Source organism: Dipodomys ordii, unplaced genomic scaffold, assembly GCF_000151885.1.
Source record: "Dipodomys ordii isolate 6190 unplaced genomic scaffold, Dord_2.0 Scaffold47, whole genome shotgun sequence".
Lineage (NCBI taxonomy): Eukaryota > Metazoa > Chordata > Mammalia > Rodentia > Heteromyidae > Dipodomys > Dipodomys ordii.
The window spans coordinates 2,349,549-2,360,996 of record NW_012267263.1 but is presented as its reverse complement, the minus strand read 5'-3'; the positions used below and the strand labels follow the sequence as shown (position 1 = coordinate 2,360,996).

Here is an 11,448-nt window from a genome sequence, read left to right as displayed (position 1 = left end):
AGTAGCTCGGATTACAGGCACAAGCCACCAGTGTCCAGCAAGATAATTCTCTTGTGTTACGTGCTTTCCTCGGGATCTACTCCCTAGCTAAGTTTGCTGGTAGGAGGTGTCGGCAGGGAGCTGGTATAGGGTATCTCCCAGCATCCACTATGCTCAGCAGTTCTGTGACTGGGGACAAGATGTGAAGGGATTGCTAAGATTGCCTGGTTCCTAAAGAGATGCAGGATGTGGTGGTTCCTTTTATTTTCTTTTGCCCTGGCCATTCCTCTGTGTGTATGAAGCCTGGAGCCATGGACAGAGGAGGAAAGAAATGGAAGAGTGAGTCTCCAAGGATGCACTGGCTGATGAACAATCAGCTTACTGAACAGACTTCCCAGGACATGAAGCAATCCATTTCTTTCTTGTTAACACCTGTGTCTTTCAGCCAGCAGCAGTAACAGCCCTTGAGAGAGTATATCTGAGGATCGCCTGGTATATGAAGCTATCCATGCCTCTCTTCTCCACTTGGATCATTCCATTAGCTGCCATGATTACCAGGCCAAGCTTGCACCATAGCCTCTAGGCTCAGGGCTTGCCCAGAAAGGAGCACTGGGAACACCACCAGGTTCCTAATCCTCTGCCAGTGCTTCCTACAACACTCTGAGTCATGAGTCCATGAAACTGTCTTGGCAATGAGCATTAAGAAACGAAACATAGCTGAGTGCTTGTGGCAAATGTCTGTAATTCTAGCTACTCAGGAAGCTAAGATCTGAGGACCATCATACCAAGCTAGTCAAGGCAGGAAGGTCTATGACAATCTTCAATTAAGCGTCAAAAAGCCAGAAGTGAAGGTGCGACTCGAGTGCTAGAATGACAGCCTTGAGCAAAAACACTAAGAGAAAGTGCCTAGACTCTAAATTTAATCCTCATACTTGAGCATGGGAGAGTGGGAGAGGAAAAGGAGGAAGATGAAGAGGAGGAAGAGGAGGTAAGGAGGAGCGGAAGAGAGAGAGAGAGAGAGACTAAACAGACTAGAATAATAGGGGTGCTTCCTGAGTTTTCTCTCTCTGTGTCACATACATACATGTATATATATATATATATATATATATATATGCATGCATGCAAGTGCTCTCTCTCACACACACATAATATCAGGTTGCACACATGTATATATATGCATGCAAGTGCTCTCTCTCTCACATACACACACACACAGTATCAGGTTGCAATGGAAATATATTTCTTTTTTGTGGATCACAGTGCTCTGGCATGCCTCCCTACCTCTTACCTAGAGCCTCAGGTATGCCTCCCCCTCCTGCCCTGTCCAGCCCAGCCTGGACTTCCTTTGCAGCCATGATCCTGTGGTCAGGTGCCCCCAATGGCTGCCCTAACTGGGTCTGAGTGGGTAGTGTGAGTCACCCAGAGGGAGGAAAAGGCTACTGTGAGGCAGGGCCTGTCCCACATCTGCAGGAGTGTAACTCAATGAAGGCTTCTCAGTTCAAATGGTACAGCTGGAGACCAGGTGGCCCAGGCGGATGGTTCCAGCCTCTTGGTCTATGGAAGCAAGTGCTCCTTGCTACAGGCCTCCAGTAGGTGTCTCTGAAGCTCCAGTGACCACAGGGTACTGTTTAGAGCCCACAGGAGGCTCAGTACCAGCTGAGTAGCCTTGTGAAGCTTGGAGGGAGATGGCGGGAGCCTTATATTTTCTTTATACAGGGGAGGAAGTGACTTTGGGATTAAGGAACTTCCCCTAGAGCCTAAATCCAGCCCCCCCACAAAGAGGACCCCCAAATAATTAGCATTATATGAAAATTCCATGCTCCCTAATTGGACCCAGGACACTTCCAAACACTGAGTCACTGTGTCCTGACTCATGGAAGGAGAATTTTCTCTCTGTGGCTTTATGGGTAGCAGGAAGTTGCTGCCCCAGTAGGCCTCTCCTGTGAGGGCTAGGAACAATAGGGCTGGCTGAAGTTCCGTAGGTGAACAAGTCATATAAGGGCCATATAAGTGCTCTAGGGACCTGGCAGCATGCCCAGGCAACGAAACGTTGGAACCAAGGTTCCCTGAGTCGTCAGCCTGGAGTCCTGTCACTGTACTTCCACTCTCCTCCCAGGGATTTCCTGTCCTGGGGCCACACCCTCCCATTCACAACCTGACTGGTATGAGTTTTATGGACTGAACAGCACAGATTTACAATGTAACATAAAACAGAATAACAAGCACATTCTTACCCCTCCAAAGTCTAAAGGGCTTTTCCTTCTTGATTCTTTAAAAGAAATAAGAAGATTATCTATTAAGCATTTTTGGAGGCAATGTTTGGACCCCTTCCTCACATGTGAATTCTTTAGAAATCTAGGACATAGAGAAAAGATGTAAAGGAGCAGGATAAATGTACCCCACTCCTCCCAGGGACCTCATCCAAGAGTTTCACTCTTGCCCAGGCCTCATATTCTAGCCTCCTGTTTCACTCTCGCTCTTTTGTTTATATTATTTCTGTGCTAGTATTAGGGCTTGAATTTAAAGGCCTTGTCCCTGTCTCTTAGCTATTTTCACTTGTCCCTGTCTCTTAGCTATTTTCACTCAAGGCTAGTGCTATACCGCTTGAATCACAGTTCTACTTTACACTTTTGTGCCAGTTAATGAGAGATAAGAGTCTTGTGGGCATTCCTGTTTGAGCTGGTGTTGAACCCAAATCATCAGATCTCTGCCTTTTGAGTTGCTAGGATTACAGGTAAGAGCTACAAGCACTTGGCTTCCACTCTTCTTCTTTGACTTCTGTCACATTGACTAACTTTATGTCCCTTTACATTGCCCAGAAAATCTCCAGCTGAACTCTGGACTTGAGCTCTGGTAAGGCCCCTCCTCTTTCTCTTAGGCATTATAAACTTTTAGTGACAGTGGCCTTGTCCCTGCCTTTCACGGGCTAGCAGCTCATTTAGTCTCAATTTAGTCTCAGTTTGGCTCCAGCCCAAACTGAGATGACCAGATGCCTAGATAGCACAGATCTCCTAATTAATATCACCTTCTTTAGGAAGCCATCTTGACTACCAAGCTCTGGTACATCTTTTAGTGACCTTCCTTACGTTATTCTCCACTTTTCATTGTTTCTGTTCACATCTCCTCCTGGACTTTGGAGTTTCTGGAGGCAGAGCTGGGCCCTGAGGTCTTGAGTTGGCTGCATATAGCACAGAGAATGGCATAAAGCAGAACCAACTGGATGGCCAACTGGAGAAAGAAGATGGAAGGCAGGTTGCTAAACGCATCACTCATTAGCTTCCTGGGCCTGATTTCCACACAGGTGCTACCACTTGACACTTTTTGGGTCAGCCGCTATGACCCAGCCACAGACTGGCATTTCTGCCAGGGGCCTGGACCAACAGGGGCAGATGCCCATTGCTTCATTCCCATCCACTTCCAGATTCACTACCTCCCAGGGCCTAAAAGTTCTGCTAGTAGTGCCTGTGTGGAGGGGGTAGGAATCTTCCCTTCAGAGAGCAGGCAAGATTCCCCAGAGAATCCTCCTCCCCCCCCCCCCCCCCCCCCCGCCTTTCTGCCTCTTCTCCATTTCCTTTCTACAACCCTCATCATCTTGGGACACCCTACCACCCTGGTACAAAAATGTGTGATCAGAATGGGTGATGTGTAAGTAAATACCCCTCCCCCATATCCACCCCAGTACTACCTAGGCAGAGAAAAGATCCAGGAGGGTGGGGCTTGGGGACTATGATCAGGGCAGAGGTCGAAAGGCTGGGGCTGAGATAGGCTTCTCAGAAATAGGTCAGAAGGTTCTAGAGCCCCAAATATATGATTTCAGGCCCCTCTGGACAGGGAGCCCTGAGGTTCTCCTCTGGGGCCCAGCTGGTGGTGTGGAGGCCCAGGCTGTGGGAAGTATTGTTTGAAGGAGTCGTTGCTTATGGGAAATGAAAATGAAAGTTTCACTTTTCTGCTTGTGCTGGCTTTGAGTGGAATGAAGATCCTCAAATCTCAGTCTCCTGAGCAGCTAGGATTACAGGTGTGAGCCACCAGTAAAAATCTAACATGTGTCCTGGTGCAAAGGTTAAAAGTTAGAAGATGTCTTGAACTTATTCATGAAGAGCTTTGTTGGGGCTAGTCACAGATGTGAGCTCCCATCTACCTCCTTGCAGCTTGCCATGAAGCCTAGGAATCCACGTCTCCCAGGCCAGTCACCGTGGTGACCCCAGCCACTCAGCAAAGCTGGCTGGCTCTGAAGAGTGAAGCATGGCTGGTTGACGTACCACCCCAGGCTCAGCCCAGCACTGGCACTAACTGGTGCCAGAGAAAAAATAAATAGATGTCTGTTCTTGCCTTAAGATTCATTGAGTCAAGGATGTCTCACAGTTGGAGACTGTTTTCAAATTAATAGTTTTAAATGAGAAATCCAAATAAAAGAGAACCTTGAGTGAAACATCAATGTTATTCTTAAAGGCTTATGCCTCGCTGGGGAGCATGCAAAATGCAAAAACGATTTTCTAGCTACCCTGGAAAAGAGTTGTCAGTTTCTTAATAAAAACTAAGTAGACACCCATTCCACTCAGGAATTTTCTCCATAAAAGTAAAAATTACACCCCTACAAGCAGTCTGTACACAAATGCTTACAGCAGCTTTATTTGGAACAGCTAAGAACTGGGAACATCCAATAGATGACTGGTTAGATTATGCTAAATTTGTACCATGGAATATTATGAGCAATAAAAAGGAATGGACTATTGACACAAGTGATGGTTTGGATGGACTTTAAGAACATGATGCAGAATAGAAGCCAGTCCCCAAAGTCTCATACTGCAGGATTCCATTTATTTATGTAACTTTCTTGAAATAAGTAAGGAATACAGTTGTTCAAATATATATAGGGGTCCACTGAGAATGGAGGGAACAGGTGTAGGAAGGGGTTGGGACTCCAAAAGTGTAGCTAGAGGGGTTCTTGGTGGTGGTTATGCAGATCTACAAAGGTAAGACCACAATGAAGAGATAGAGACCTGTCTGACTCTTGTCAGTTTCTTGGTTTTGTTACTGTGTTCTAGTTAGGAAAGCTATCACCATTCTGGAAGCTCAGGGAAGGTACAACGGACCTCCCCAAACCTTAACTAACTTTATCATTATCACAGGATAAAACATTTAAGACTGTGACCTGGCACTGGTGGCTCATACCTATAATCCTACCTACTCAGGAGGCCGAGATCTGAGAATCACAGTTCAGGGCTAACCCAGGCAGAAATATCTATGAGACTCATCTCCAATAAACTACCAAATAGATGGAGGTGGAGTTCTGGTGCAAATGGTAGAGTTCTAGCCTTGAGCAAAAGAAACTCAAGGACAGAATACAGGCCCTGAATTCAAGCCTCATTTCTGGCGCGCGCGCGCACACACACACACACACACACACACACACAAACACACACACACACACACACTTTTAAAACTTTGAGTCTTCATGTGGAAGACTTGAAAGCTAAGAATGGGAAACCATAGTTCTCCTTGGAGTCTAAGCCACCCTGGTCTGCCATCCTCAAGAAACACAAAGAGCCAGAAGCTGGCTTGTCTTTCCTCCTTCCCTCTGTGAGGTAGCTTGTGCCTTAGGGAAGCTGTGGGAAAAGTACCACCTCTTTGGGTCTGATCTGTTCTCAGATTGGTTTGGCCCTGCAGGGGACACAACACATAAGCATTACTTATGAATTAAAAAAATAGGTTGCAGCTGGGCACTGATGGTTCATGCCTGAAATCCTAGCTACTCAGGAGCCTGAGATCTGAGGATCATGGTTTGAAGCCAGCCGAGGCAGGAAAGTCCATAAGACTTATCTCCAATTAACTACTAAAAAGCTGGAAATGGAGCTGTGACTGAAAGTGATAGAGTGCTAGCCTTGACCACAAAAGCTCAAGGACAGTGCCTATCCTTAACGTCAAGACCCAGGAATGGCACACACACACACACACACACACACACACACACACACACACACACACAAACACACACACACAACACAAGGTTGCAACATGGAGACATTGGACAAGACCAATTGGAGGGTCACTCTACAAAATAACTGCTTAGTGCTCTTTTTTTTCCTTTCTTCTTCTTTTTGGTACTCAGGGCCTCATATTCTTGCTTGGCTTTTGGGCTCATGGCTAGCATTCTTTAGTTGAGCCACACCTCCACTTCAGCTTTTTGCTGGCTAATTGGAGATAAGTCTCATAAACTTTCCTCTCCAGGCTGGCTTTGAACTGCGATCCTTACATTCCAGACTTCTGAGTAGCTAGGGTTACAGGAGTGGACCACTGGCACTGCCCATAGTGCATTTTCTACAGGGCTGGGAAACATGTGGAAGGCACTTGAGCAATCACTTGGTACTTGCAGGACAGACACAGAGTCCTCTCCTTGGTTGCCCCAGGCTGTCTGCCTGTACCGAGAATTTTGCATGGCTCAAGAATGATGCTATAAATATCCAAATGGCCCTGGGTAGGAAAAAGGTTTCCATCCCAGGGGTCAAGACCAAGAAGGAGGTTCCAGGTGAAAGGAGATGAGGAAGATAGGACAATGAAATGTAACGTGGATTCAAGCCAGGATCCTGGACCACTAAAAGGATATTAGTTGGGGGGAAATGAGCAAAGTCTGAATACAATACTCAATAGCACAGTATTCAGGTTAATTTCCTGATTTAGAGAGCTATACTCTGGAAGCTGAGGATATTATAGGAAGCTGAGTGATAGATCTTTCTGTACTATTACGGTAGCTTTATGATGCACCTAAAATAAAGTAAAAATAAAAGTTAACAATGAAGATAATTGGCCCAAAGGTAAGTTTTCCATTTCTGCCAAATACTTAAGTCCAGGAGTTCACAGAAGCAAGCACTTCCTCCCCAGAGTCCTTTAGTAGGAGCAGTGGGCACACGATGGTGACTCCTTGCACAATGCTTTTCTTTGTGGGTGCTCTCCTGATTCGGAAGCTCCATCTTTGCACCCTCTTGCCTTGTGTCCTCTCCTGGACTCTGGTCTCTTCTTTATCTGCACCAGTCTGAGATACAGCCTGTCTTCTGGGTCTAAGTCCCTGGGACAGGCCTGAGTCCCTCCCTCATCTGCCAAGGACAGATCATTTCTCCTGGCTGGTGCCATGTCCAACTGGAATGGAAACACTCCTATTTCTCCCTGGGACCAGACACAGACTCCCCGGGACTCCTTTCTACCATTGGTTTGTTTGACAGACAAAAAGCATATGTTGAACAAAAAAAAGTGGTAGGACTTGGGCATTGCCCATAATCCTAATTACTCAGGAGAATGAGATCTGAGGATGGAGGTTCAAAACCAGCCCAGGCAGGAAAGTCCATGAGACTTTTATCTCTAATAAACCAGCAAAAATAGATCCAGCAGAAGTGGATTTGCGGCTCAAGTGGTGGAGTGCTAGCCTTGAGCAAAACTGCTGTGGGACAGAACCTAGACCCTGAGTTCAAACCTCCAGGACGGACACACACACACACACACAAAGTAACTGGTAGAGAGAATTCCAACTGTGGCAGTCCAAGTGTGTGTCTCCAGGTAAGAGACACACCCAGGTTCTGGCACACAGAATGTGTAAGAGCACTAAGATGTCATCAGTCTGGCACAATGCCAACGTGGTATCTGGGGAGGGGCAGCGGCCCTGGGCAGAAACCTCCCTTTTGGGTGGAGTTTCAGCCAGAGCCACCTCCTCGCTGGACCCACCCAGCCTTGCTTTCCTTTCCAGTGGGTATTGGTGGCCTCCCTAAACTCACTCTGTTGAGGGCCACCTTCCAAGTAGATACTGAGAGTAACAAGTGCTGGCCAGGGCACTGGTGCCTTCCTTTTCCTGCCTGTCAGGAGCAGCACTCTCAAATCCCAGGAGGGAGGGAAAACTCCTCCTACCCCCCCCCAAAAAAACCTAGACATCCCCGAAGCAGCCTGGGGAGAACAAAATACACTGGTGTGTCCCCTCCCTCGGGAAGGGGGGACGGCAGCCGCTCTGAAACACGGGTGCGCAGCCCAGACAGTCCCTGCATGGTCGATGCCTCCCGTTTGTCTACAGGGTGTCCCTGTCACTAGACACAAGTTCCTGGGAAAGCAGAGTGTCCCTGGAGGTGGATTCAAGGCACCTGCTGTCAGGGGCTACCGAAGCCCTCTGCGGAGTCAAAGTTCGAAATCAGCTGAGGTTACAATTTAGAAAACACTGGAGAACCTCTCCGAAGGTATCCAAGGGGCTCGCGGGTGGCGACTCCCCCTGGGGGGGTCACCGCAGGGGCCCAGGGGGGCGATGGGCGACCTGGCGCGCCGCCCTGTGGCCTCCCACCCGGGGCTCGCAGCGCCATCCTCCGATCGCTCCCCCCTCCCGGCCCGCCCTCCCCTGCAGGTGGCCGCACTCACCAGCTCGGGCAGCTGGAAGGCGAAGGGGATGGTGAGGAAGAAGGCGACCCCCGAGGGCACGTCGGGAGGGGCGTAGGTGGTGGCGGGCGGTGGGTCCCGGGAGGCCATGCTGCGTCGCCCGCTCGCCTCTCCGCGCCCGGCTCGCCTGGGCTCCGCTCGCTCGGGCGCAGCCCTCAAATATCACCTCCCGCGCGACACACCCATCGGACCGACGTCGCCTGGGAGGGGGAAAGCCGTGCCCGCCGAGCAGGTCCTTCCGCTCCGCAGCCCGCAGCTCCCCCGGCCGGAGGGGCGGCGGGCGCCCGGGCGGGGCGGGGTCCGCAGGCCAGGGGCCAAGACTTTGATTCCTCGGGAACTTCAGCGCCGCCGCGGCCGCTCGGCGAGGCCGTGCGCACAGAGCCCAGGTGGGCGACCGAGGCCCCGCCGGCCCGGTACACGTCGCCCTGGTACTACTGCGCATCGCCGCCCCAACGTGTGGCCACGTCAAACCAGGGGCACACAGCGGATCCAAGGATGGCCACACCAGCTTCAATTCTGTCTCTGTCTGTCTGTCTGTTTGTCCTCTGCTTCCGGCTGGGTCCCTCCCTCTCCACCCTTGGGGACAGCCCTCCGCTTCCAACCCCGGGGAGAGGAGCGCCTTCCCCTCCCACTCCCCACCCTGCCTTCTCGGGATCTCTGGAGTAACTAGACCCTTGGCACCTGGTACTGCCCAGAATGGCAGCTCTTCTTTTCCTCTCTCCCCTACTCGCTTTCTGGCTGGTGCCTGCCGGGAGCCCAGGCACCGGGCCAGGCTGGTCCTTCCTGACTCTTGTTCCTGGCTAGGTCCAGGGCAGACTGTGTTGGCTACACCTTTCACCTACAAATCCGGCCATTTGCTTCTCTACCTTTCACTAACCTTTCATTGTTCTGACACAGTCTGAAGGAAGACCTGGCGCCCCGAAGTCTGCTGAAGTCTGAGGGTCCTTCTTCTCCTTGGTTCCAGCAGGCCTGCAGTGTGGAGGGGGGGCTGGACACACCCACGCCCCCGGGCTGGGGTGGCCAGGCCTGTGCTCTCTTCATCAGTAGGCCTGCCCTGCTGCGCGCAGGGGCAAGGAACTTAGCCAAAGAGAGGAGTTGGTTTAAATGAACCAAAAGTGGTAGAGCAAAGATGATAGGCCGCCCAGTAACCTCAAGCCTGCCCCATCCTTGGCAGGCAAAACAAGACGCAAAAATAGTCTTTTTTCAGGCTCATTCTTCATGTGTGAAATGGAGATGGTAATACAGCCATAGCCCATAGATTCTGAGGGTGAGGCCTGAACCATTTCCCCTCTTCTGAAAGCAACTGGTTTACCAAGAGTTGAGGACTCTACAAAGGTTATGAAAAGATGGCACACTTGATGAGCTTCCATTTAACCAACTTGTGTTTTCTCAAATGTAACCACTAATTCAGCACACTTGAATTAAGCTATGCAGAAGTAATCTATAGGATAGAAGACACCCCAAGCAGTGAGATCCTGTAAGGTACAGAAGATCAAAATGGTAAGAACATCTCCACCTTCCAGTCCATCTCTGGAGCTATAAGTTGAATGCACTTGGACACAAGGTCAAAAGCCTGATGTGAGGCGGTAGGGAATGCCTTCCACAATGAACCTATTGGGACTAAGGATTAAATAACTTAACCCTGAAAAACCACACACACAATACTCGGTCCTGTTGATTACTGTTATCAGTAGTTGTGCTTTTCTCATTTGTTAGATGAAGAGGATTAAATGAGGTTGTACATCTAAGAGCCTTCTGGGAAGAATTCTTAGTAAGTACTTGTTTATCTAATTTGAATCCTGAAGGCATTTCTTTTCTGGCTTCCTTTTCTTTTTACAACAGGTCCAGCATCTTTTCTGTTCATATTTCCTATTTCTGTAAAAATGTGCTAAAATATTTTCCAAGTGGAAGGGATCAAACTCAGGGCCTCACGTTTGACATGCAAGGATTCTACCATGTGCTTTATTAATATATGATATGCTTAGAGAAAATGCACACAAAGCATATAGATCATGAAATCATCACCTAGCCTGGGAGAGGACCAGGCTAAGCTCAATTATTTCTCCCTCTCTCCTCTCCAAACCACTGTTCTCCTGCCATTTAACCCCTGCAAATGGGGGGTTTGTTTGTATTTGAATAGATTCCTTTGTATTTGCCTTCACCCCTGAATAGGATTCCATTGTATAAATATACTGAATTTTATCTCTTCTACTGTTTTTGGATAGTGTTGAGTTCTTTTCATTTGGGCTATTGGCACACTGCTATAAACATTGTAGAATATGTCTACTGGTATATCTATGTATGCCTTGCTATTATTACTTTATTAGGAGTAGAATTATGGGTCATGAAATATTTGTCATTTTAGCAGATAATATCAAGTTGTTTTCCAAAATGGTTGAGCCATTTCTGTTTCCACTGATAATGTATACAAATTAGTCATTTAGAATTGACTTTTTTATACTTGTGTTTGCCTGGAATATATGTTTCTATTTTTTTACTTTTGGGGAAATGGACATTGTCTTGAAATATTAGGTAGCCCACACTGGTCTTGAATTCTGTCTTCTTGCTTTGACTTCCTTAATGCTAGGATTACAGGTAACAACCATAACCAGATCTTTCACTTTTTGCTTACCACTATCACTTAGAATAGTTTTATGGTTATGATATGGTATGGAAATATGCTGCCTTTAATTGAGTAAGTGTGAATATTTTTAAATTTATGTCTACAATCGTATTTTTGTTTTGTATATGTTTGCGCTGTATTTCATTCTCCTAGTTTCCCTTTCCTGCAGTCTTTTGGGTGTTCAGACTTTTGTGTTACTACATTTTGATTCATCTTCCTTTATTCTTTTAGGTATGTTGTACTTTTCCTCAGCTTTCTTTTTTTTTTTCTTTTTTAATTTTGTCAATTGTGGGGCCTGAGCTCTGGGCCTGGGCGCTGTCCCTCAGCTCTTCAGCTCAAGCTAGCCCTCTACCACTTGAGCCACAGCACCACTTCTGGCTTTTTCTGCTTAGGGGAATCGAACCCAGGGCCTCATGCATGTGAGGCAAGCACTCTAC

General features: G+C 48.0%; 1 protein-coding gene across 1 annotated transcript in view; it reads right to left on the bottom strand.

The window, feature by feature from the left end:
* Mall (mal, T-cell differentiation protein-like) overlaps positions 1–8,478 on the bottom strand; it is a 25,757-nt gene extending 17,279 nt beyond the window's left edge. The window contains exon 1 of the mRNA XM_013019776.1: positions 8,371–8,478. Coding sequence (XP_012875230.1) covers positions 8,371–8,478 — 108 coding nt within the window. The remainder of the gene's footprint in view (positions 1–8,370) is intronic.
* Positions 8,479–11,448: the final 2,970 nt, after the last annotated feature.